Here is a 23,762-nt window from a genome sequence, read left to right as displayed (position 1 = left end):
CTCTAGTCGGTTCAGCAACTACTTGATGAAGGAATCCATCAGCTATCGCATCGAGGAAAATCTGAGCCCTATTATTATTACTAGCACTCGTCCTCCAGTCTATATCTGGGAAGTTAAATTCTCCCATGATAACACAGTTTCCATTAGTATTTACTTCATTAAAAACATTAAAGAGAGCTCTATGCATATTCAAATTAGATCCCGGCGGTCTATAGCACACCACAAGCATTATCACAGGGGAGGCTCTGGTAGTTTTCTTCCTCCATGTGATTTTTGCCCAGACAGACTCTGTCTTATCCATTCCATCGCTTCTTATTTCTTTACATTCTACCTCATCATTGATATACAATGCCACTCCACCACCTTTACCTTTATTTCGGTCTTTCCTAAACAGCACGTACCCTTCAATACCTGTAGTCCAGTCATGACTACTATTCCACCATGTTTCTGTTATCCCTATAATATCTGGTTTCACTTCCTGCACCAGTAGCTCTAGTTCCTCCATTTTGTTACCAAGGCTCCTCACATTGGTGTACAAACATCTTAATTTTTGCTGTTTGGCCTCGCTCACATTCTGTACCCGATTAGGCACGGTCATTCTACAGCCAGTATGACCTATTAGACTGGTATCCACATGCCCTTCCTCCTTATGTCCATTCTCCTACTCACGGCTGTATCCTTTCTTACTTTGTTTTCTTCCCTCTCAATGCTAAAATCCAGCGTGGAGATTACCTGGACATCTCCCAACCATCTCCCCCAGATTACTAGTTTAAAGCTCTCTTAATCAGTTGTGCCAGCCTCCATCCTAGAAGTCAATTTCCTTCGCTACTCAGATGAAGTCCATCCCGAGAGAACTGTCCTCTGTTCATGAACGCCTCCCAGTGGCCATACATCCCAAAGCCCTCCTTACACCAGTGCCTATGCCATCTGTTGATAGTCATAATCTTGTCGCACCTTTGTTGCCCTTCTCTAGGAACAGGCAGAATCCCATTAAAGATCACCTGAGCCTCGATTTCCTTAAGCGTCTTCCCCAACCTGGCATAGTCTCCCTTGATACGTTCCAGCGAGAATCTACCGGTATCATTTGTTCCCACATGAAGGATAATTAGGGGATTCTTTCCCGCTCCCTTTAGGATCCTTTTCAACCTCAGGTCTACATCCCGTATCTTAGCACCTCGAAGACAGCACACCCTTCTGTTCTCTGGATCAGCTCTGGTTACAGGCCTGTCTATTCTTCTCAGTAAAGAGTCCCCGGTCACGTAGACCTGCCTTTTCCTGGTGACTGTGCTGTTCTCCAGTCTATCCCCCGTTCCCTCTGGCTGCAAGTTCTTTCTATTCCTAGTCTCTCTTGTAATCCTCTTCAACCCATCCTGTATCCTCCTGGGACTCGTATTTGGTGTAGTCTCCATTGATTCTTCCCCTTTTGCTAAAGGACTAGCTGCTCTTCTCTTCTTCCTCACCCTTCCACCTTTAGTGACCACCTGCTGAGCCCCTTCTTCATTTTCGAACTCTGCGAACCTATTTTTGAGCTCCATTTCTCCTTCACTAGCGCGTCTTTTCCTCTGTCTGGTTCTCTTAGTCACATGCTTCCACTGTCCACTTTCCTCACCCAGCAGTATCCCCTCAGAATTCTTCAGTCCTGCTTCTATCTGCAAGTCTGAGCTTTTCCCTTCAGCTGCCTCATGTCTTTGCTCCATAATCCACTCGACCCCCTTTTAAACTCAATCAGACTTTCCACCTGCATCTCCAGTCCTCGGATCTTGTCCTCTGTCAGCTCTATTAGACGGCATTTCATGCAGACAAAACTCTTACCAGGTAGCCCCTCCAGGATCATATACATACCGCAGCTTCCACATCCAGTCATCTTCATTGTGTCTTCCACTACATGGGTCACTCCCACTGCTGACTCTGTATCTACCGTTGCCTTCCCACCTAAATCCTGTTAATCTGGGAAACACAAACCACACAACCCACAGCAAAAACAAACCCCAAACAAGCACCACAATACAAACTCCCCTTACAAACTCCCACTGAAACTCCCCTGTTTACAGCTCTGTTTGCTGGCTCCTGTGCCGCTGCAGCTGTCTGAGAGGTTCTCCTGTTGGTATAGGTACTCCACCTCCCGAGAGCAGTAGCTAGGTCAATGAAACAATGCTTTTATCAACCTCATGCTCTCTATACCGGGGTGAGGTCATCTTAACTGTCACTCCGGGATGTAGATTTTTCACACCTCTGAGGGACATAGTTGGGTCGACCTAACTTTTTAGCACCACTGAATCACAGCATCTAAAGAGTATTCCTAAAACAAACTTTTGATCAATTTTAGTCACTTTAAAATATTTACTATATTTATAGTTTACATTACTTTAAATTCTAAGACATTTTAGTAAAATCATATACCCATTAAGCTTCAAACCAATAGTACTGTGCACATTATATTATATATCTTTATACTATTGTATGTTCACATTAGATGCATACCTCCAGCATCACATGAAGTTAATAAATATCAATTTAATGATGGTCCTAATCCTTTAAATTATGATTATCCCTTCTGAACAGTTCTCTGTGATCTGTGACTAACTGGCACTTTAGATACTACAATGATGGGCATTTTAGAAATATGTATAGATAGATAGATGGAAATTATTTTACAATGTAAGGTAAACTGTGGCTATGTATCTGAAAAAAAAATCTAGAAGTTTACCAGGTTACCCTTTTGAGATTATCATGAAGCGTGTAACATGCATCTGTTTTATCTGACTATTTCCTGGTCTGATAGATGGGATTTTCTCTCTTGTCAATGTCAGGAATGGTGGTTTGGTTTGTAGCTAATTGCTTGTTTTTAATCACTGTAACTCTTTTTTAACATAAATACTCAACAAAATAAAAAAATGTCCAGCTCAGTTCCGTGTGGAGAGGCAGGACAGTCTTCTGGTTAAAAAACAGGACTGGGAGTCAGGAGACCAAGTAGCTTGTCTTTTATGTGCAGCAAATTCCTGGGTGATCTTGGCCGAGTTACTAACGGCCAGATTTCAAAGGTATTTAGGCACCTAAAGAAGCAGATCGACACCTAGTGGGGTTTTCAAAACTGCATAAGAACTTAACTCCAATTGATTTCAATGGGTATTAGTTGACATGGGCCAGATTTTTAACAGTATTTAAACCGAACTCCCACTGATTTCAATTATTTTAAAAACCTAGCCCCTGGGCAATTTTGAAAATCCCAGTAGGCAACTTTAGGTGCCTAAATATCTTTTAAAAATCTGGCCTTGATCTGTCTCTGCCTCCATTTATCTGTATAATAGAGCTAGCAATATCTCCCTACCTCACAGGGGGCTGTGAACATAACGAGCTTTGGGATTTAAGATGGAAGGGGCAGTAGAAGAGCAGTGTATTTATTATTGTTGTCATTTTAAAGTTTTCATTTTATATTTCTAGAATCCCACTCCTTCAGATGCAAGAACAGGAGGAAAGAATCAATTGATGTCAAATCAATAACCTCTCGAAGCAGCGATGGTAAGAAAATAGAAATCCAAAAAGAATCCAGGTTTCAGAGTAACAGCCGTGTTAGTCTGTATTCGCAAAAAGAAAAGGAGGACTTGTGGCACCTTAGAGACTAACCAATTTATTTGAGCTACAGCTCACTTCATCGGATGCTGTCTCTAAGGTGCCACAAGTACTCCTTTTCTTTTTTTAAAAAAAGAATACAGTTAGAAATACAGAAAGCAAGTGACCTGAGCAATCAAAATACGGAGTTAAACAGGACAGCAGTAGCATTCTTCTGAGCTACTGATGGAGAGACGCACAAGTGACCTTTGACATTTCTTCCAACGTTTTTTGTTATCCATTTATGTTGAATTATGAGGTACTTCCCAAAACAGCAGAAGACACTAACTTTTCAGTATGATGCATGATCATGTACAGCCTGCATGAAGGTGAGGTGTGGCTGTACCGCAGCAGGGGTAGGAGGGTTCTGGAAGAATGCATTTATGGAGTGCCAGCTCTCCCCCCTTTGAAAGGATGCAGCTTGTGTTCCTCCTATGCTTGTTCAGCTTCACAGGCCGATGCAGGAGGGGGTGGGGCCTTCAGCCCACAGGGGCCTTGTACTGCTACTGGCTAAGACTCACTCCTTATCCCATTTGTGGCTGGTCACTGTGATGGGATATGAGCATGGTGATGCTAGAGGCTTCTTTCACCATTTCTGCTCATTTGCATGCACTCCCAAGCAATCATAGTTTGCAGAGATCTAAGAACCTGGTTTTGGTCCAGCAGAGTCTCAGGGTTCAGAGTGTGAAACAAATAAAAGGAGAGTTGAAAGAAAAGCTAGACTGAATTAAGGCTATTTTAATTCTGAAGGAGAGTGTCGATACAAAGATTTAATGTGGTTTTAACTAATCCATTTAAAATTTACAGCTTCAGTTAATTCAGATTAATTTTCCTGAGTATTCCCATGTAGACAAGCCCCTAATAGGCACCAGTATACTCAACTGAATCAGCTGCAGTGGTGGTGCTAGTGACTGCTAATAGCTTCCTGCTGGACCCTCGTGGGCAGGGGATTAAGCAACTTCGAACCCCTTTGCTAGCTAAGGGCATATTTTGTTAGGTCATTCCCAATGACGGTATCTATGTGCCAGTGACTCATAGGGCTCTTTCATTGAAATGCGTGTTCTGTGTTACATGCAGTGTCAAAATCTAAATCTGTATATTTTATGCAATGGCAGCGCCAAGCTTACAGAATCGTCGGTATTCATCAATGGCAAGAATCCACTCAATGACAATAGAAGCACCCATCACAAAGGTAAAAAAATATTATCACTGACTGCTACTGTATGCCACAAACTCAGGATACTTTGGTTCTATCTTTGCAGAAAAATATGTGGGTGTATTTACAACAAAGGGACTGTAAAAATTGTGCATCTCAATTTTATTTACTCTGTTACAAATATCCTCTTTGGGTCTCTCCTTCTATATCATAGCCATAGAATAGAATATCTGTGTGGCCCCTGCTTTCTCTTCCTTTTATATTGAGAGCCATTTAGAAAATCATAGCTTTGCCTCCACAATCACAATGTTTGAGTTCTGGCCTGGATTCTTTGTCTGGAGACCTGTATAGTTCCATAGTTTATCGGGTCTCAGTAGTCTTGTGGCATTGCCACCCATTAGCCTACCTATAAAATACCTTGGGCCCAGACACACAACTTCTACTAACGATGCCTAGGCTAGGCATTCACACCTCTCTCTTCACTCAGGCTCCTGGTCCCCATAGCGCCTCAGTAGGTTTCTCCTCACCTAATCTGCTGTTTAAAGCACCAAAATAATAGAATGTAAGGGGAGGGAATTCAAATTCAGAAAATCTAGACTCTGGTTGTTTATATAACACACTTAGTATTTGGGGTGACCATAGGACTTCTGCAAAGTGTGAAATAACACAGTATACTGACTGCTGTCACTGTAAATGTCGTGGGGATTAAGATTTTGTAATAATATGAAAGGAACAATGTTTTTTCTTTGAAGCAATCTGATTTCACTCTTCCCTCCAACCCCCTCAGGTTATTAACATCATCAATACTGCCCAGGAGAACAGCCCTGTCACGGTAGCAGAGGCTTTGGACAGAGTTTTGGAAATTTTACGGACAACAGAACTTTACTCCCCTCAGCTAGGTACCAAAGATGAAGATCCTCACACAAGTAATCTTGTTGGAGGTCTGATGACTGTGAGTAGGAAAAGAAAATTTAAACAAACATCAGCTAACTGATCTGACACAGGGGGTATCTTTCTTCCACCACTGGGGCAAGAGAATCCCTGCATCCACCTGACTGAGGGGTCATCAGCTATAGTGCCTGTGCCTTCAGGGGGAACAGGGACTACAATTCAGCTTTACCGACTTGCCTTGCATTTAGGCCACACCAGTGAAGTTGACCTGAGAGGCACCAGTAAGCATGAAGATTGTTACTATTGCTGTTTTTCAGTCAGGTGGCTTGGAAACACTGCTACTCTTTTATGTGAATAATTCTTTAGTTCCATTGGAAACTACATATATTGATAACCTAATCGGTAGTATCCCAAGTTCCTGAAAGCTTTTAAGAAAAAGTTACCCGATCACTGCACTGCAATTGAACTGAAGAATTATTATACAGCTGATGCAGTCAGTGACTATACAAAAGTTTGTAAAACTGAACTTTGACCTGCTAAGGAGCCTTTTACCATGTCCAGACTGCCCTACACACCAAACCTGCATTGGATTTTCATAGTGGAATATCTCAAACCCTCTTCCTACAGATGCTGGTCTGGAGCCCCAGAATGGGTCGCTTGTGGAAACAGCATAACTGAAATGCAAAACAAGTGACATTTGTGAATTTCAATTAAAAACATCATGCAACCATCAATGAAAGGGGATGAGAGGAGGCCAATACATTGTTGATCAAATAAATACCCTTTCTGGAGACCTCCTACCAGTGGTATTCAATAGTCCGAGTGTCCCTGCTTTTAGACCTGTGTCATTAAAAAGGAAATCTTGCAGTAGCAGTTACCACTTTTATCAAACTTTTCAACTCCAAGAAAGTGGAGTTGGAGCTTCTAAGTCCCTTGCTAGTTACTTCTACTTCTGTACTGGAAGACTGAAAACAAGCATGCTGCTTGAGGCACTCCCTAAAACATGACCAATATTTTAGGTAGCCAGGGCTAGTTCCTATGGGGAAATGGTGTAAAGCATTCTTTATACTTGATAATGGTTTCCTACAACTTATAGAATCTTTATTTCAGGATGGCTTGAGAAGACTGTCAGGAAATGAGTATGTATTTTCTAAGAGTAAGTTTCCATGTTAAACTTTCTTTGCCTGTGTTGTGTTTCATTGGCCGCAAACATTGATTTAGAATTCCAAGCTAGTTTGCAGTTTGATTATTTGTCTTTGGAAGTGGTTTTCCCAGTAATCTGAGAGCAAGTGTTTGAGCAAGTGTCAGTCTGGTTCAAGTAGTCAACATCATGTATCTGAGAAATGTAGAAACCAGATTGGAAAAGAATTAAAATGAAAAATGTTAATTAAACAAATATGACCGTAAAAAGTCATCATTTGATTTGTTTGCTCTTCTTGATTTATGTCTAAACTTGTATAAAAGATACAGTACCTGAAGATATTTCTAAACTTGGTGTCTTCAGAAGGAATTAATTTCTAATAAGGATTCTGCAAATGAAATAAAAAAGTTTTAAAAATCCATAATTAATTTCATTCCAAAATTTTCTTTTGACAGACATGAACCAAAGCCATAGTCACCTTTCAGTGCCAATTACCGTCAACGATGTACCACCTTGTATTGCACAGTTACTTGATAATGAAGAAAGCTGGGACTTTAATATTTTTGAATTGGAGGCTATTACAAATAAAAGGTATGTGACTGCTTTCTGTACATACCCATAAATGAAGCTGTCAAGTGAGCTATGGCACAAAGGAACCCTGTGTGTTTCACTATGTATTTTGCCATAGCTCTTTCAGAGAGACCCTCCCTTGTTGTGTGTGTTGTCACTGTACTACTTTGCAAACAGGTCAATATGTTGTTTTCGGAAATCCAGTGCAGCTGGCCAGAAAGAGTCAGTGTCCATGCTAAGTGTACAGCCACCTCACTCTGTCAGTCTCTTCTTCATCTCAACACCCTAGGCCTACAGGATTCTTTCCTCATCAATTGATCTTGTCTCTTACCTGCTCCAACTCCCTCTCCAAATAGACATTCTGTTCGGAATACTCTGCTGCCTTTACCTTCTAGATGCCCCCACAGAATCCTTTTTTCCCAATTGCTCCACAAGGGATGTTGAGGTGTATTTTGTATCTGAAGGCTGCTCATGGTCATGCAGGAAACAGCAGACCCCCTTTAGAGGAGGTGCTGGGACAGGTCTGTGTTGGGGGTTTAAAAAAAATAGGTGGAGGGGAGCAAATGGTACTGGGCCCAATAGATTTTAAGGCCAGAGGGAACTATTGGATCATCTAGTCTGTATAACACAGACCGTACAGTTTTACCCAGGTAGCCATCTACTGAGCCTAGGGTGACCAGATGTCCCAATTTTTATAGGGACAGCCCTGATTTTTGAGTCTTTTTCTTATATAGGCTCCTATTACCCCCCAACCCGATCCTGATTTTTCACACTTGCTGTCTGGTCACCCTAACGGAGCCGAATTGTGTTTCACTCAAGGATGCCTTCCAGAAAGGCATGTTGTATTAACTTGGATGGAATAAATGGGCCCAGAGAGTAAAAGTTGTTAACATGACCCTGACACTGTACAATACTAAACAGTTAAACATAGCTCAGGTTTCAAGGTCAGAGCCTCAGCCTGCTTAGTCCCATGTGAGTGTAAACACAATTAAACAGCTTTTTAACCTTTCATTACAGAAAAAGAAGGAAAAAACTGTTAGAGCATTTCAAATGTAAATTATTATGCAGGTCTTTCATTTTAACACATCCCTGATTCCCATTCCCTAAGCTGTACAGAGTTTTTAGAAGAAAACACATCCCCCATCTGGCAGTGTCTTACGTGGTGTTAAAGATGGTAATAACTGTCCTTTTCTGGGAGAAAAGGAGAAAGTTAGTGGAGACGAGCTGCTGTTGTAGTCTGATCCTGTTTCCTAGAAGATAAAACGAGACAAACACACATAAGAGGGAAAAGAACAGCATAGAAAGAAAATGTAGCTTCTGTCTCTGGTGCTGACTGTCACTTGCAGCATTGCTGCTGGGGAATCGCACATGGTCTTATCAGCCGCTGGCAAACTGGTAGCGGTGTTGGGCTGTTTAGAACATTGCTGTTAGCTGCCTCTCTGGTCACAGGCTTACAGCAGTGTCGCAAAATATACAGTCTTGGCCAGCTAAGCCAGACTCTCTTATCAAGCAGAAGGCAAAAGGAGAGGGATAGGAAAGAAGAAAAAAGGTGCGAAGAAAAAAGACACCATGCCGGGGGGAGGGGCTAGGGGGAGGGGGTAGGAATCAAAGTCTCACACCCCAAATGGTGTTCAGGATCTAGCCACTGGGTCGTTAGATCCTGAACAGCATGTCCTTGGCTCCTTCTCTCTGGCCTGGGCTGGGCTGGTCAGGTCATTTCTCAAGATCAGGATGACAAAGGCCCTGTGGTGTCACCATAGGTCTTGGGAGATAGTGAGGGTGCCAGCCCTGATGGTGAAGCTCCTGCCTTCTTGTACTTCTGCCTCCCAGACAGCCAGCTATTTGTATTTTAAGGACCCCAAAAGGAAGTGATGGGTGAAATAGCCCTTGTCCACCAGTTCGGCCTGATTTCCAACACCATGTTTGGTCCATTGGTTTCTGGTTCCACACTTCTCTTGTTCACGAGACATAATTCAGCAGAGTCCTTCAGTTATATCAGTCTGTCTCCTTTTCATTCCTTTTCTCATCAACGTTTATTGTTATAAACTATTGTGACATTCTGTAAAATTTTATCCACATTCCCACAGTTAGGCTCATGCTTTGGGTAGGTAGGTGAGGCCCCAATTATTACAATAGGCATACAGTCTTGATTTGAAAACATTAAGAGATGAAGAATCCACTATTTCCCTTGGTAGTTTGTTCCAGTGGTTAATCGACCTCACTGTGAAAAGTGTGTGCTTTATTTCTAATTTGTGTTTGCCAGACTTTAATATCTCATAATTGGTTCCTGCTATGCCTTTATCCACTAGATTAAAGAGACTTATAGTTGGTCCTGCATCAATACAGTAATTCAGAAGCTGAGCAGTGTATGGAATTCCCATGCTTCTCTCCCCAAAAGTCCTGTCCTCCCAAAGCAGGCACAATTTATGCATTGGATATCTCATCAGTGTGGGCCATCGTCTCTATAGGGAAGGAGTGGCTTTAGGCTCCAAGCTATTCAGAGCGATGTTGATAAACAGTATTGCCACCCTCAGGCATTTTAAAACCATGAGTCAGATTCCCAAAAATAATGAGATTTAAAAAAAAAACACCCAATAGCAGGGTTCTTTTTATTTGCCACTGGGTTTTGAGCTGTTAGGATATACTTGGGTCATATTTTCAAGTTTTTTTTTCCAAAGACCATAAGGATTAGACTATATATATATATAATATATATATATATATATATATATATATATATATATATATATATATATAATATCTAATCCTTATATATATATATATATAATATCTAATCCTTATATATATATGGATTAGATATAATATATATATTATATATATATATATATAGTCTAATCCTTATAATATATATATATTAAATGAAAGCTGAGGTTGTCACATAATCAGAGGACACCAGGGACTGGAGTTTTAAGAAAAACACCAAATACCTTGAGACTCCCAATAAAATCATAAGAGTTGGCAACACTGTTTGCTCTGTGATGCTTTTCATAGCAGATTAAATTAAGTCTGAAAGCATGGCAGAATGGGTAGTAAACTAACTGCTGGTGGACCAGAGCCTTAAAGAATCATCATCATGTGATAAACTAAATGGTGTCTATTTACACTTGTTTTTTAAAAAATGGAAGGTGCCGAACAGGAGACATGATGCACAATAGAAATTGTTAATTTGTTTGCATGCATGTGTGTTTTTTCTACTTTGCTACATTTCAATGATCCTTGTCTCCTTACTTGTTTTCCAGGCCATTAGTTTATTTGGGTTTAAAAGTTTTTGCCCGGTTTGGGGTCTGTGAATTTTTAAACTGTTCAGAAGCAACACTAAGAGCCTGGTTCCAAGTGATTGAAGCCAACTACCACTCCACCAACTCGTACCACAACTCCACACATGCAGCAGATGTTTTACACGCTACTGCGTTCTTTCTCGGAAAGGAGAGAGTTAAGGTAGAACTTCCATTGTGAATTCTTTACTTTGACCCTTGAATAAACACACTTTAGGACTAATCAGATTATTTGTTCATTAACAGATGTGTCCATGACAGCCTCTTGTTACAAATAACATATTTGTTACTTGACAGTCACACAGTAGAGCTGGGCATCTTTGCAACCAGTAGATAATGCTCCTAACTTCCTATGTCTGCTCTAGCCTTTGCACCTGCAGTCTTTGCTGAGACAAGTAATTTCTCTGAAGTCCATAGGACTATTAACGTGAGTAAGGAAATTTAAACAAATAGCCGTTGCAGGATCACACCCTTCATTACTGTGCAATGCAGGAATGCTGAAACCTCTTTTCCCTTTTGTAATCTCTTGAAAATTTTGCTGGGGGGGTGTGAAGAGATATACACGATAAACCTAGGTGAATACAGAGAGAATACTGATCAGGAGTGGTAATGGCATTATTTTTTCTCCAGGGTTATTTTAGGAAATTGAATGCTATAAGGCTTCTCGTTAGAATGACCTTGCCCATCCCTTCCTTCTAGAAACATTTCTTTATTCACAGAAATGTAGCTGAAGCAATTATAAAACAATCTGTGTTTACCCTTTGAAAAATGGTATCTTCAGCCATTTTTCTAGCAAAAGGAGAAAGTTAGTATTTGGTCATCTGGTTTCCTTACCCCAAAATATGTTGTAGTCATATGGTCAAAATCAACTGTAAGACAGATGCAGAAATTAAAATTTTAAATGAGATTTCTACATCTCAATTTACTTAAGTCAATGGCAGAAATATATTTAATTCTTTGATGAAAATTGCAGAACATGAATATTTTGGTCTGTACACAGTGCTTTGCAAAACACAGAATAGAAACCCTGCTGCAGGGTGCTTACCATTGCAGACACACACTACGTGGCACAACAGCTCCAACAGAAGAAGGTGCAGAAAGATCACTGGGATGAAGATACAATAAGAAAGCTTCATAGAAGAAGTGGTTTTGAGATGGAGAAAGGATACTCTTGGCACTCAGTGAGTGGGAAGCTCACGCATGGAGAGAAGGCCTCTGTTCTGAAGAGCTTACATTTGAACTCCGATATTTACCTAGTGATATTTTAAAGATTGAATTGTGATTACTTACTACGTGATGAATAATGGTAGTTTTACTCTTTCTTGCAGGGAAACCTTGACCATTTAGATGAGGTGGCTGCATTAATAGCTGCCACAGTTCATGACGTGGATCACCCAGGACGGACCAACTCTTTCCTGTGCAATGCAGGAAGTGAATTAGCTGTACTTTATAATGATACTGCTGTATTGGAAAGCCACCATACAGCATTGGCATTCCAGCTCACAGCTAAAGACAACAAATGCAACATTTTCAAGAATATTGACAGGTTAGCTTGCTGTGTTTATTTTATTCCTTTTGGACACTGAAGGTGCCACTTTTGCTTAATATAGAAAATTCACACAAAAGCCTTTATCACTTCTAGAACTATACAATAGACCATTTAAAAAAAATTTCTTTCTTCCCCATGTCAGCATTCCAAATGATACGTTTGGAAATGTAAAGATGTTTCATATTATTTTGTGGAATATGGTTTTACTTAAAAAACCAATTGACTCGAACTCCAGGTGAACGGGAGGGGTTGCGGAAGTATATTGTTACTATCCCTGGAATACTGAATTCTGTGTATTAATTACTCTAGCATGTGAACCTAGCTTTCGTTATTTAAAAAGATTTCTATGAGTGCCCTGGTGACTTCCTGTTCCTGCTTATTTCAGACAGATACTTTACCACATCCCTTTTGAGGTTATGGCATCTTACGAGTGACTTGTAATTGTACTGATTTAGTTTTAAGTTATGTAAAATGGCCACAGGCCACTAAAACCCCTGCTGACATGAATGCAACTACAGTCACTGTTCTGAGTTGCTTTCAAGTTAGTCCATTTTATGTTCGATTTCTGTCTCAAAATGCTTTTTGTGAATGTTGTGAGGAGATCAGGAGAAACACAGTTAACTCTGGCAATGGCCTGCATGAGTAAATTGTTTCATTTTTCTCTTCTAGGAACCATTATCGGACATTGCGCCAGGCTATTATTGACATGGTTTTGGCAACAGAGATGACAAAGCACTTTGAGCATGTGAACAAATTTGTGAACAGCATCAACAAGCCGATGGCATCTGAGGAAAGCAACTCAAATGTAAGATAAATCAGCTTGCTGTTCTGAAGGACTTTGATCTGTTTAAGCATCAAGCAAACATTTAAATGTTGTTTTCATGTACTTATATTTATTTGCACTTTGGCAATGCCCAAATGCCACAATCAAGATCCTGACAAATGTAAGGGGACTATTGCCCCCTTACTAACATTCAGTGGGGGTGTTTCAGTTGCTAGCTCCCAGTTCTAAAAAGGGGGAAGGGTTGATGGGGAATCAGGACCCTGAGACTGACAGCCCCCAGGAACAATGGGGAGAGGCCAATGCTCCAGGTCAGCCTGAATAACAGGGCGGGCAGGCTAATCAGGGAGTCAGGAGGCCGGGGAGGTCCTGTCCTCTGTGTGAGCTGGAAATGCCTGGATCAGACAGAGTGGGGCCGAGCTAAGGAGAAAGCAGGGGCCCAAGCTAAGCTGGGGAGCAGAGCTGTGCCAGATCCAGAGGGACCAGAAAAGCAGCCCAGAGAGAGCAGACCCTGTCCTGGGAGCAGAGCTGCAGCAACTAGAGCCAGAGGGGCCAGAAAACCAGCCCACGAAGCAGGTCAGTGCTGGGAGCAGAGTCACAGAAACAGCCTGCAGAGCAGACCTGTCCTGGGAGGAGAGCTGCAGCAACCAGAGCCAGAGGGGCCAGAGAAGCAGCCCAGGGAGCTGGAGGCAGAGCAGCAGCTGTGCTGAGGTAGAGTGGACCTGGAGCTAAGACAGTGGAGCTGGAGTTGGGGCAGGAGCAGTCCAGAGCCAGGTGTTGTGAGCAGCTGGGGAGAGCGAGGGGGGACCCTGGACAATGGGCCCAACACAGGGAGATGCCTCAGCCAGGAGGCTCTGCAGGCCAGACTCGAAGGGGGATTGATAATCCCGACAGGGCGGGGGCAACACTGGGAAGAAGGGCCCTGCCACCAAGAACCTGTGGCCACCACCAGAGCGAGTGTCCAACCCATAGCATCCCTGCAGCACAGCCAGGGTCTGAGAAGTAGGCCTGGGACTTACAAGGAACAGACTGTGAACTGCCCTGAGATTCCAGAGACACTGTTTGTGATGTTCCCTGCCACAGAGCGGGTTGATGTGTTTCCTTTAACCTTTCCCATTTCCCCTTATTCTTTTTAAAATTAATTGTTGATTAAATAACTTGCATTTGCTTCAAATTGTATGTAATAGTCAGTAGGTCAGAGAAGTGCCCAGTGCAGAGAGCATACCCCGGAGTGGGGACACCCTAGCCCCTGTCCTAGGTGACCACAGCAGGGTTGGGGGTCGAGCCCCCCAGGAATCCTGGACCCTGCCTTGTTGGGGTTACGAGGACTCTGCCAGACAGGAGAGTGGAAGGGGAGTCCTCAAGGGCAGGGAGGCCACTGGGTAAAGGAACTGGGAGCAAGGACTCAGATCCTTTCACTAGTCCACTTCACTGGGGTAGTGCAGAAGCCAGGAAAGTTCCCAACAATAGCGGGACTATTCCCCTGCTTACACTATGGTGCTAGATGCAGTACAAACACAGGAAAACATAGTGCCAGGCCCTGGCCCAAAGAGCTTAAATCATCTGATGTTGTAGGCCATACTTTCATAGAATTATAGAAGATTAGGGTTGGAAGAGGCCTCAGGAGGTCATCTAGTCCAACCCCCAGCTCAAAGCAGGACCAACCCCAACTAAATCATCCCAGCCAAGGCTTTGTCAAGCCGGGCCTTAAAAGCCTCTAAGGATGAAGATTCCACCACCTCCCTAGGTAACTCATTCTAGCACTACACCACCCTCCTAGTGAAATAGTTTTTCCTAATATCCAACCTAGACATCACCCTTGAGACCGTTGCTCCTTGTTGGTAATCTGCCACCACTGAGAACAGCCAAGCTCCATCCTCTTTGGAACCCCCCTTCAGGTAGTTGAAGGCTGCTATCAAATCCCCCCTCATTCTTCTCTTCTGCAGACTAAATAAGCCCAGTTCCCTCAGCCTCTCCTCATAAGTCATGTGCCCCAGCCCCCAAAGCATTTTTGTTGCCCTCTGCTGGACTCTTTCCAATTTGTCCACATTCTTTCTGTAGTGGAGGGCTCAAAACTGGATGCAACACTCCACATGTGGCCTAACCAGTGCCGAATAGAGGGCAATAATGACTTCCCTTGATCTGCTGGCAGTGCTCCTACTAATGCAGCCCAATATGCCATTAGCCTTCTTGGCAACTGTTGACTCATATCCAGCTTCTCGTCCACTGTAATCCCCAGGTCCTTTTCTGCAGAATTGCCGCTTAGCCAGCGGTCCCCAGCCTATAGCAGTGCATGGGATTTTTCGGTCCTAAGTGCAGGACTCTGCACTTGTCTTTGTTGAACCTCATCAGATTTCTTTTAGCCCAATCCTCCAATTTGTCTAGGTCACTCTGGACCCTATCGCTACCCTCCAGCATATCTACCTCTCCCCCCAGCTTAGTGTCATCAGTGAACTTGCTGAGGGTGCAATCCATCCCATCATTCAGATCATTAATGAAGATGCTGAACAAAACCTGCCCCAGGACAGATCTCTGGGGCACGCCGCTTGATACCGGCAGCCAACTAGACATCAAGCCATTGATCGCTACCCGTTCAGCCCAACGATCTAGCCAGCTTTCTATCCACCTTATAGTCCATTAATCCAATCCATACTTTTTTAACTTGCTGGCAAGAATACTGTGGGAGACCATATCAAAAGCTTTGCTAAAGTCAAGATATATCACATCCACCACTCTCCCCATATCCACAGAGCCAGTTATCTCATCATAAAAGGCAATCAGGTTGGTCAGGCATGACTTGCCCTTGGTGAATCCATGTTGACTCTTCCTGATCACCTTTCTCTCTTTCAAGTGCTTCAAAATTGAGTCTTTGAGGACCTGCTCCATGATTTTTCCAGGGACTGAGGTGAGGCTGACTGGTCTGTAGTTTCCCAGATTCTCCTTCTTCCCTTTTTTAAAGATGGCAGTATATTTGCCTTTTTCCAATCATCCAGGATCTCCCCCGATCACCATGAGTTTTCAAAGATAATGGCCAATGGCTCTGCAATCACACCAGCCAACTCCCTCAGGACCCTCAGATGCATTAGATCCGGCCCCATGGATTTGTGCATATCCAGCTTTTCTAAATAGTCTTTAACGTGTTCTTTGCCCACTGAAGGCTGCTCACCTACTCCCCATGCTGTGCTGCCCAGTGCAGCAGTCTGGGAGCTGACCTTGCCAAGACCGAGGCAAAAAAAGCCAATTGAGTACTTAAGCTTTTTCAACATCATCTGTCACTAGGTTGCCTCTCCCATTCAGTAAGGGTCCCACATTTTCCCTGGCCGCCTTCTTGTTGCTAACATGCCTGTAGAAACCCTTCTTGTTACCCTTCACATCCCTTGCTAGCTGCAACTCCAATTGTGCTTTGGCCTTCTGATTATACCCCTGCATGCTATAGCAATATTTTTGTACTCCTCACTAGTCATCTGTCCAAGTTTCCACTTCTTGCAAGCTTCCTTTTTGTGTTTAAGCTCACCAAAGATTTCTCTGTTAAGACAAGCTGGTCAACTGCCATATTTGCTATTCTTTCTGCACATCGGGATGGTTTGTTCCTGTGCCCTCAATAAGTCTTCTTTAAAATACAGCCAGTTCTCCTGGACTCTTTCCCCCCATCATATTAGCCTCCCAGGGGATCCTGCCCATCAGTTCCCTGAGGGAGTCAGTCTGCTATTCTGAAGTCCAGGGTTCAAAGTCTTCCTAACTGTATCAACAAAATTTGGAAATATATCCATTTGTGCAAAATTCTACATGCTGAGCAGAATCAGCATTTGTGTGTAGTTATCCAGGTCAGTTTGTGTTTTCAAATGTGGATTTTTATATGAATTAATAAAGGCATCAGCAGACTTTACATGTGCAATTAGAAAAGCTATTGACAATTTGGCCTTAACTGTTTTAAAATGAAACCCATTTCTGGAACCTTTAAGAAAGATTGAATAATTCTCACTTTTTTTCTTTTTTATCACTCTATTTATCGTTTTGCTGGAGCCCGCACCCCAACCCCCTCCCTTTTATCATTCTGCCTTTGGTCCCCTCTTTTGTTGCTCCTGTTTGTCACCCCGTGCTCCTTAAGCAGCTGTAGTCAGCTTCTTGACAACATCTCTTGGGATCAGTCTTATGCCCTGTGCTTTTTGACTGAGTGCTCCAGGTCTGGTGCCTCTTATCCCTGTTTGTCTCTCCTCAAAGTCAAATGTTTGGTCTGTGTCCCAATAATCAACTGCCACAAAGTTCCTCAAAACAGTCTTGGCCACTAAAAAAAAAAAATCTACTTAAGCCTCTGCTTAAAGAAAATAAATGTATTAGAAAAATTGAGAAAATGCTATCAAATCAAAGGTAAATGACACAAAAATACATACCTAGATCTAAGACTCCCCTCACCTTATCTAGGTAAACACCAAATGCTCTGGAAATAAATGCTCACATCTTTAGGCTTCTGTGCCTCAAACAAGCTCATATCAAGATTTTTCTGTGTTCATATATGGGTATGTTAATTTACTTCTGGTATTAAATGGCCCCTTTGCCTGCCAGTTATATTCTTTATACCCTTTGAAGGGACAGTTGTGAGAATGCATTAGTATGTTCACTATGAGGTCATGGGATTTTGGACAGTGATTTAATGTCTCTGTCCCCTGAAAATGTGGTATTTTCCAAGATTATTAAACTTTGCCTCGTTTGTTCAGGGAGGCAGTTGTCCTTCTCCTGCCTCTTCTTATTAATTTCAAAGTTCCTTTGTCTTGCAAATAAAATTATCACCAGCCTTTCCCACATACAGTAGCTTTCTCCCCAGGAAGGCATGGTCAATTACATGTAGAAAGATCTAGTTTAATTGTTAGACAATATGCAAATCTCTCTTTCAGAGTCTTAAAAATCCCCAGCTGCTCAATAACATGAGTAGATAGCAGATATGATTTTTCCATAGATAGTATCCCATCTGCAGTAAAGACCCTTCCCTAACTGCAGGAGTGTAGCTGACAGAACTGGGGGAGGGGTTTGTGGACCACCATTTTATCGCTGTTTACCACTAATCCTTCCCACTATCCTTTGCCATGTTTATAGGAAGGACAGAAGTCCCTTGTATCTGTAAACTCAAGACGAGAGAGGAGATTACACCTAACCTAGTGTTTCCTGAAGGATAGCACCCACCGCTATACCTAGGCAGTTATGATAACAGTAATCCTTGCACTCTTACCTGTATCTAGCTATTTCATATATCTTTAAACAAGGAACATCTGCTTCCTCCATTGTTTCATGGAGGTGTGGTGAATAGCTGGAATGGATTTTTTTCAGTTGAGGAGTGTCATTTTGTAGTAGAATTTGGATGACTGAATGCAATTTGACAAATTAAGACCATTATTACACTTCACGTTGAGGAATAAGCCTCTTTGCTTGCCATCTTCAGAGTTGTTGCCTAGCTTGCTAGGCATGGCATGCTGGGGTGTGGGCTTTGGCCAGCTTCCCACTTGCAGAAACGTGGAAGAAATTCTACAGCCTGCATAGCTTCCTTAGAGATGAACCGTAGTTCTGAATGCAAATCTTGAGGCTGTAGCTCTCTGCACCGGCTATTCATTATTAAAGCTGGAATCGTTCTGAAGTCTTTCCGGAGTAGATCCATTTTAATATATGTTTTCCCATTTTTAAAGCTTTAATGTTTTCCAACAGTTGAGTGCCCCGTCAACGTAGGTGCACAAGTACCACTGAATGTCATTGTGCTCCTAAATCCCCGAGGTGGTTTTGAAAGTCCCACATTCCTGTAGTAAAGGGATTTAGCACTTACTGATGTGCCACTACATGGTTTTCATACATTCTGCTTCAGTCAGCATTTTTAAGCTATAAAAAGCATTTCCTCTGATTGAGTGATTGACTCTCCTTTATTTTACCAGTTTACAGCAGAGACTATTGTAAAATATACAAAGACTTGGGGAGTAATAAAACTGCAACACAGAAAAGAGTGATATTACCAGCTTTCCCCCCCCCCCCAGCAGTAGTTTGTTGTAGGTTGTAGGTATTGTTAATGGTGCCTCTTCCTATTTTTGATCTTTAACAACAGTTAGGAGGAAGCATTAATTTGGCGGCTCTTTGCTGGTAAACCTATGCTGAATAAAATTAACCGTTAAATATTGAGATAAGAGTAATGCCCCAAATTGGTAACAGTCACTGCAAAATATTTCCTCATAAACCACACAGACATTAATTTCAGCACTAGTGATAAAAAGTATTTATGTTCAATTTTTGACTGAGTTGAATGTAGTAAGAGAAGGGAGGACATAATTACACAAATATATTACTTTTGTGAGCAGCATTAATGTCATGGTGAGCTCAGTTTTATTGCTCAATAAGGAGCCAATCCACCATAACATGTCTGTGCCCAGAGATGGATTAGGGGTTTGTGGGGCCCTGGGCCAGAGCAAGTGGGGGCTCCTCCCCACCCCTTCCCCCCGCAGACCTCCTCCAGCGCTTATGCTGGGGAAATGGAGTCAGCCACGGGCTTGCCCTGCTCCGTCTCCACCCACCCACTAGCCCAGCACTCCTGCCAGGGAGCGGGGTCAGGGTGCAGGGGCTTCCCCACTCCCTGGCAGGAATGCCAGATTATAACTCCCTGGCAGGAATGCCAGGTGGGTGGAGCAGGGCAGGCCCCCTTGTCCTGGCCTCACTCCCCGGCAGGAGCACCGGGCGGGCGGGATGTGGGGGCTTTCATTTTTCTGGAGGGCCCGTAATTGGCTGTGGCTCAGGGCACAGGCCCCGTTGGCCCAGTGGCTAATCCGTCACTGCCTGTGCCCTTGTAAACTATACACGGCCCAGAAGACTGCTCCATCAGAGGTTTGCCACAAATGTTCCAACCCTGCCACCCACTCTGCAAAGCAGCTGGTAAGGGGTGAACTGCAGAATTGCTTAGGAAGTAGAGAGCTCTTGCAAATGACCTCTTCCTTTCTGTTTCACTGATGGTTTTCTGGGCTGTCTCAAAGCTACCCAAGGCATAAAGGAGTAATTCCTACTCTGGGGCTTAAAATCCAGCCCAAAGGCCACACAGGGAAATTACTGTTTGTTTCAAAACTTATAAAAACTAACTGGAGCTGCTGCTCTATCCTCCAAAATGCCGTGGGCAAGTCACTTTATATCTCTGTGCCCAAGTTTCCCCATCTATAAAGTGAGGATCAGACCTTCCCTCCTTTCTCAGATGTAGATCTCAAAGAGCTTTATAAGTGCTACATAAGATCTACATATTGTTATAATGTCACCTCTAAAATGCTAATTCCAATCCAGATCACTTTTATGACTGAAAGCTGTTTACTAGCTTCCAGCTATCGGGTGATACCTATGCAGTAAGATTGGTAGTCCTTTGTCCACATCACAAACAGCCACCTCCACAATTGCTTTTCTTGGTTGATGAGGAAAGAAAAAGTCAGTGACTCTTTCTTTTGCTGACTTCATAACTAATTCTGAAAACCTCCCAAACTTCTAACGCAGGTAATGTGATTATAACTACCTAGTAATACTGCTGTACACAAGAGAAACTTTCTCCTCTCTGCTTTTTGTATTTAACCTGTTGCTGGAACACGTTGCTCACCATAATAGAGGCTCAAACTATATGTATACTCCTATGACGAGGTGATCCACTCACCACTGCTAGGATTACACTACCTCCTGGGAGTTGTGGAGACTAGCTTGCAAGGTCGACACCCCTTCCCACAGTCGCACACCGTCTCTCCACCTCTGGGTGTGCAGCACCTCTCTTGCATCACGAGTTGCTGCTGCCTCTTCATGACTTAGCCGTCCGGCCAAGTCATTCTACATGTATTCTCCTCCCAGGGTACAAAAATCTTCCTTCAGCAGTCCTAGGCAGTCTTTCCATTCACTGCCTTGTAGTGCCACTCCCTCAGTGGCTGGCATGGGAACCCGGGCCTGCCATTTATTCTGGGTTTCGGTTCAGGGACCCTCTAACCAGCAGTCAAAGTTTGTTCCTTTCTAGACCTTACTGCCTTTCCCCGAGCCCTGTCCTACCTTCCTCCCCTCATTGGGTTTGCCAGTCCAAGTGCACCTCCCTTCTCCCAGGGAGTGACTGCAGACTTTCCCAGCAGTCCCTTCTACTATCAGCTTCCTGCCTTGATAAATCCAGCCCATCTCATTCCTCCTCGTTCAGGGCATTGCATAGCCACCTGATTCCTCTCAGCTATGGCCTGTTTGATCAATTCTCCCTCCTCTTAGCCTACATTAACCTTTTCCAGGCAAGTGCAGGGTGAACACACTATCACAACCCCAAATTAAAAAAACAACCAGAGTATCAAAAAAAAAAAAAGTCACCATGGCAAAACAGAGTAAAAGAGTGGTTAAAGACAAGAAGAGATCCTTTAAAAACTGGAAGTCAAATCTTACTGAGGAAAATATTTAATTGGGGATTGGTCCTGCTTTGAGCAGGGGGTTGGACTAGATGACCTCCTGAGGTCCCTTCCAACCCTGATATTCTATGATTCTATGAAATAGAAAGGAGCATAAACTCTGGCAAGTCAAGTGTAAAAATATAACTAGGCAAGCCAAAAACAAAGTTTTGAAGAGTAACTAGCAAAAGACTAAAATTTTTGTTGTTCGTTTATAAGTACAACAGAAGCAGAAAGCCTGCCAAACAATCAGTGGGGCCACTGGACAATCGAGCATTCAAGGAAGACAAAGCCATTGCAGAGAAGCTAAATGAAGTTGTTGCATCAGTCTATGCTGCAGAGGATGTAAGGGAGATTCCCACATTTGAACCATTCTTTTTAGGTGACAAATCTGAGGAACTGTCTCAGAATGAGGTGTCAGTAGAGGAGGTTTTGGAACAAATTGATAAATTTAAACAGTTATAAGTCATCAGGAGCAGATGGTATTCACCCAAGAGTTCTGAAGGAACTCAAAAGTGAAATTGCAGAACTACTAACTATGTGTAAGACACAGATTTTTGTCACAGATATTTTTAGAAAAAGTCACGGACAGGTCATAAACAATAAAGAAAAATTCACATAAGCCCGTGACCTGTCTGTGACTTTTACTAAAAATATGCATGACAAAATGTCCAGTATTGGGGGTAGCCGTGTTTGTCTGTATCCACAAAAACAGCAGGGAGTCCAGTGGCACCTTAAAGACTAACAGATTTATTTGAGCATAAGCTTTCGTGGGTAAAAAACCCACTTCTTCAGATGCATGGAGTGAAAATTACAGATGCAGGCATTATGTACTGACTGACACATGAAGAGAAGGGAGTTACCTCACAAGTCAAAATGGGTAGCTCTGGGCCCACACCACCTGTTGGGGCTCAGAGCTCCAGGGTCCCCTGTGGCTTGGAGCTGCAGGCCCACAACGGCTGGGAGCCAAGCGGGGGGGACGGGACACGACACCCCCACAGCTCCCAGTCACCACAGGCTGAAGTCACAGAGGTCTCGAAGTCATGGATTCCATGACTTCCGCACCCTCCACGACTAAATCATAGCCTTAACTATGTACATTACCTATCACTTAAATCAGCTTGTGTTCCAGATGACTGGCAGATAGCTAATGTGGTGCTGATTTTTTTTTTAAGTCGCCAGAGGCAATCTTGGCAATTACAGGCCAGTGAGCCTAACTTCAGTACCAGGAAAATTGGTTGAAACTATAATAAAGGACAGAAGTATCACACACATGGAGTAACATGATATGTTGGCGAAAAGTCAGTATGGCTTTCGTAAAGTGGAACCATGCCTCATCCATCTGTTAGAATTCTTTGAGGAGGTTAACAACAGTGGACAAGGGTGATCCAGTGGATAGTGTATTTGGACTTTCAGAAAGCCTCACCAAAGGCTCTTAAGCAAAGTAAGCAGTCATGCCACAAGAAGGAAGGTCCTCTCATGGATCAGTAACTGGTTAAAAGACAGGAAACAAAGTGTAGGAATAAATGGTTGGTTTTCACAGTGGAGAGAGGTAAATAGCAGGGTTCCCCAAGAATCTGTACTGGGACCTGTGCTGTTCAATATACTCAGGAATTATCTGGAAAAGGGGGTCAACAGTGAGATAGCAAAGTTTGCAGATTATATAAAATTTACTCAAAATAGTTAAGTCCAAAGCAGACTGTGAAGATTTACAAGGGGATATCACAAAACTGGGTCACTGAGCAAAGAAAATGGCAGATGACATTCAATGTTAATAAATGCAAAGTAATGCATTTTTACTTCCAACACTAGCAGAAATTAATGCAAACAGAGCTGATGCAGAGGAGGAAGCTGCAACCTGCATACCTGCCTAAATCTTTCAAAATGAGTGATAGTAGTGGATGGCCTAAAATGATGCGCCTAAATTAGCTATTACCACTCAGAAAGAGATCTTGGAGTCATTGTGGCTAGTCCTCTGAAAACATCTTCAGGGATAGGTAGTAAGGCAGAAAATATCATAATGCCACACTATAAATCCATGGTCCACCCACACATTGAATACTGCATGCAGTTCTGATCGCCTCATCTCAAAAAAGACAATTAGAATTGTCAAAAGTACAGAGAAGGGCAACAGAAATGAGTAGGGGAATGGAACCGCTTCCGTATGAAGAGAGATTAAAAAGACTGGGACTGTTCAGCTTGGAAAAGAGACTCTTGAGGGGGGATATGATCGAGGTCTATAAAATCATGACTGGTTTGGAGACAGTGACTAAGGAAGTGTTATTTACTCCTTCACATAACACAAGGACCAAGGGCCACCTAATGAAATTAATAGGCAGCAGGTTTAAAACAAACGTAAGG

The 23,762-nt window shown here is 42.8% G+C and overlaps 1 protein-coding gene across 1 annotated transcript in view; it reads left to right on the top strand.

Moving 5' to 3' along the window:
- PDE8B (phosphodiesterase 8B) overlaps positions 1-23,762 on the top strand; it is a 158,862-nt gene that overhangs the window by 131,263 nt on the left and 3,837 nt on the right. Inside the window, exons 12-19 of the mRNA XM_077816308.1 lie at positions 3,442-3,519; positions 4,725-4,801; positions 5,553-5,717; positions 6,767-6,812; positions 7,253-7,388; positions 10,628-10,826; positions 11,992-12,209; positions 12,882-13,017. Coding sequence (XP_077672434.1) covers positions 3,442-3,519; positions 4,725-4,801; positions 5,553-5,717; positions 6,767-6,812; positions 7,253-7,388; positions 10,628-10,826; positions 11,992-12,209; positions 12,882-13,017 — 1,055 coding nt within the window. The remainder of the gene's footprint in view (positions 1-3,441; positions 3,520-4,724; positions 4,802-5,552; positions 5,718-6,766; positions 6,813-7,252; positions 7,389-10,627; positions 10,827-11,991; positions 12,210-12,881; positions 13,018-23,762) is intronic.

This window comes from Eretmochelys imbricata, chromosome 5 (genome assembly GCF_965152235.1).
Source record: "Eretmochelys imbricata isolate rEreImb1 chromosome 5, rEreImb1.hap1, whole genome shotgun sequence".
NCBI lineage: Eukaryota > Metazoa > Chordata > Testudines > Cheloniidae > Eretmochelys > Eretmochelys imbricata.
This window is presented reverse-complemented; position numbering and strand designations above follow the sequence as displayed.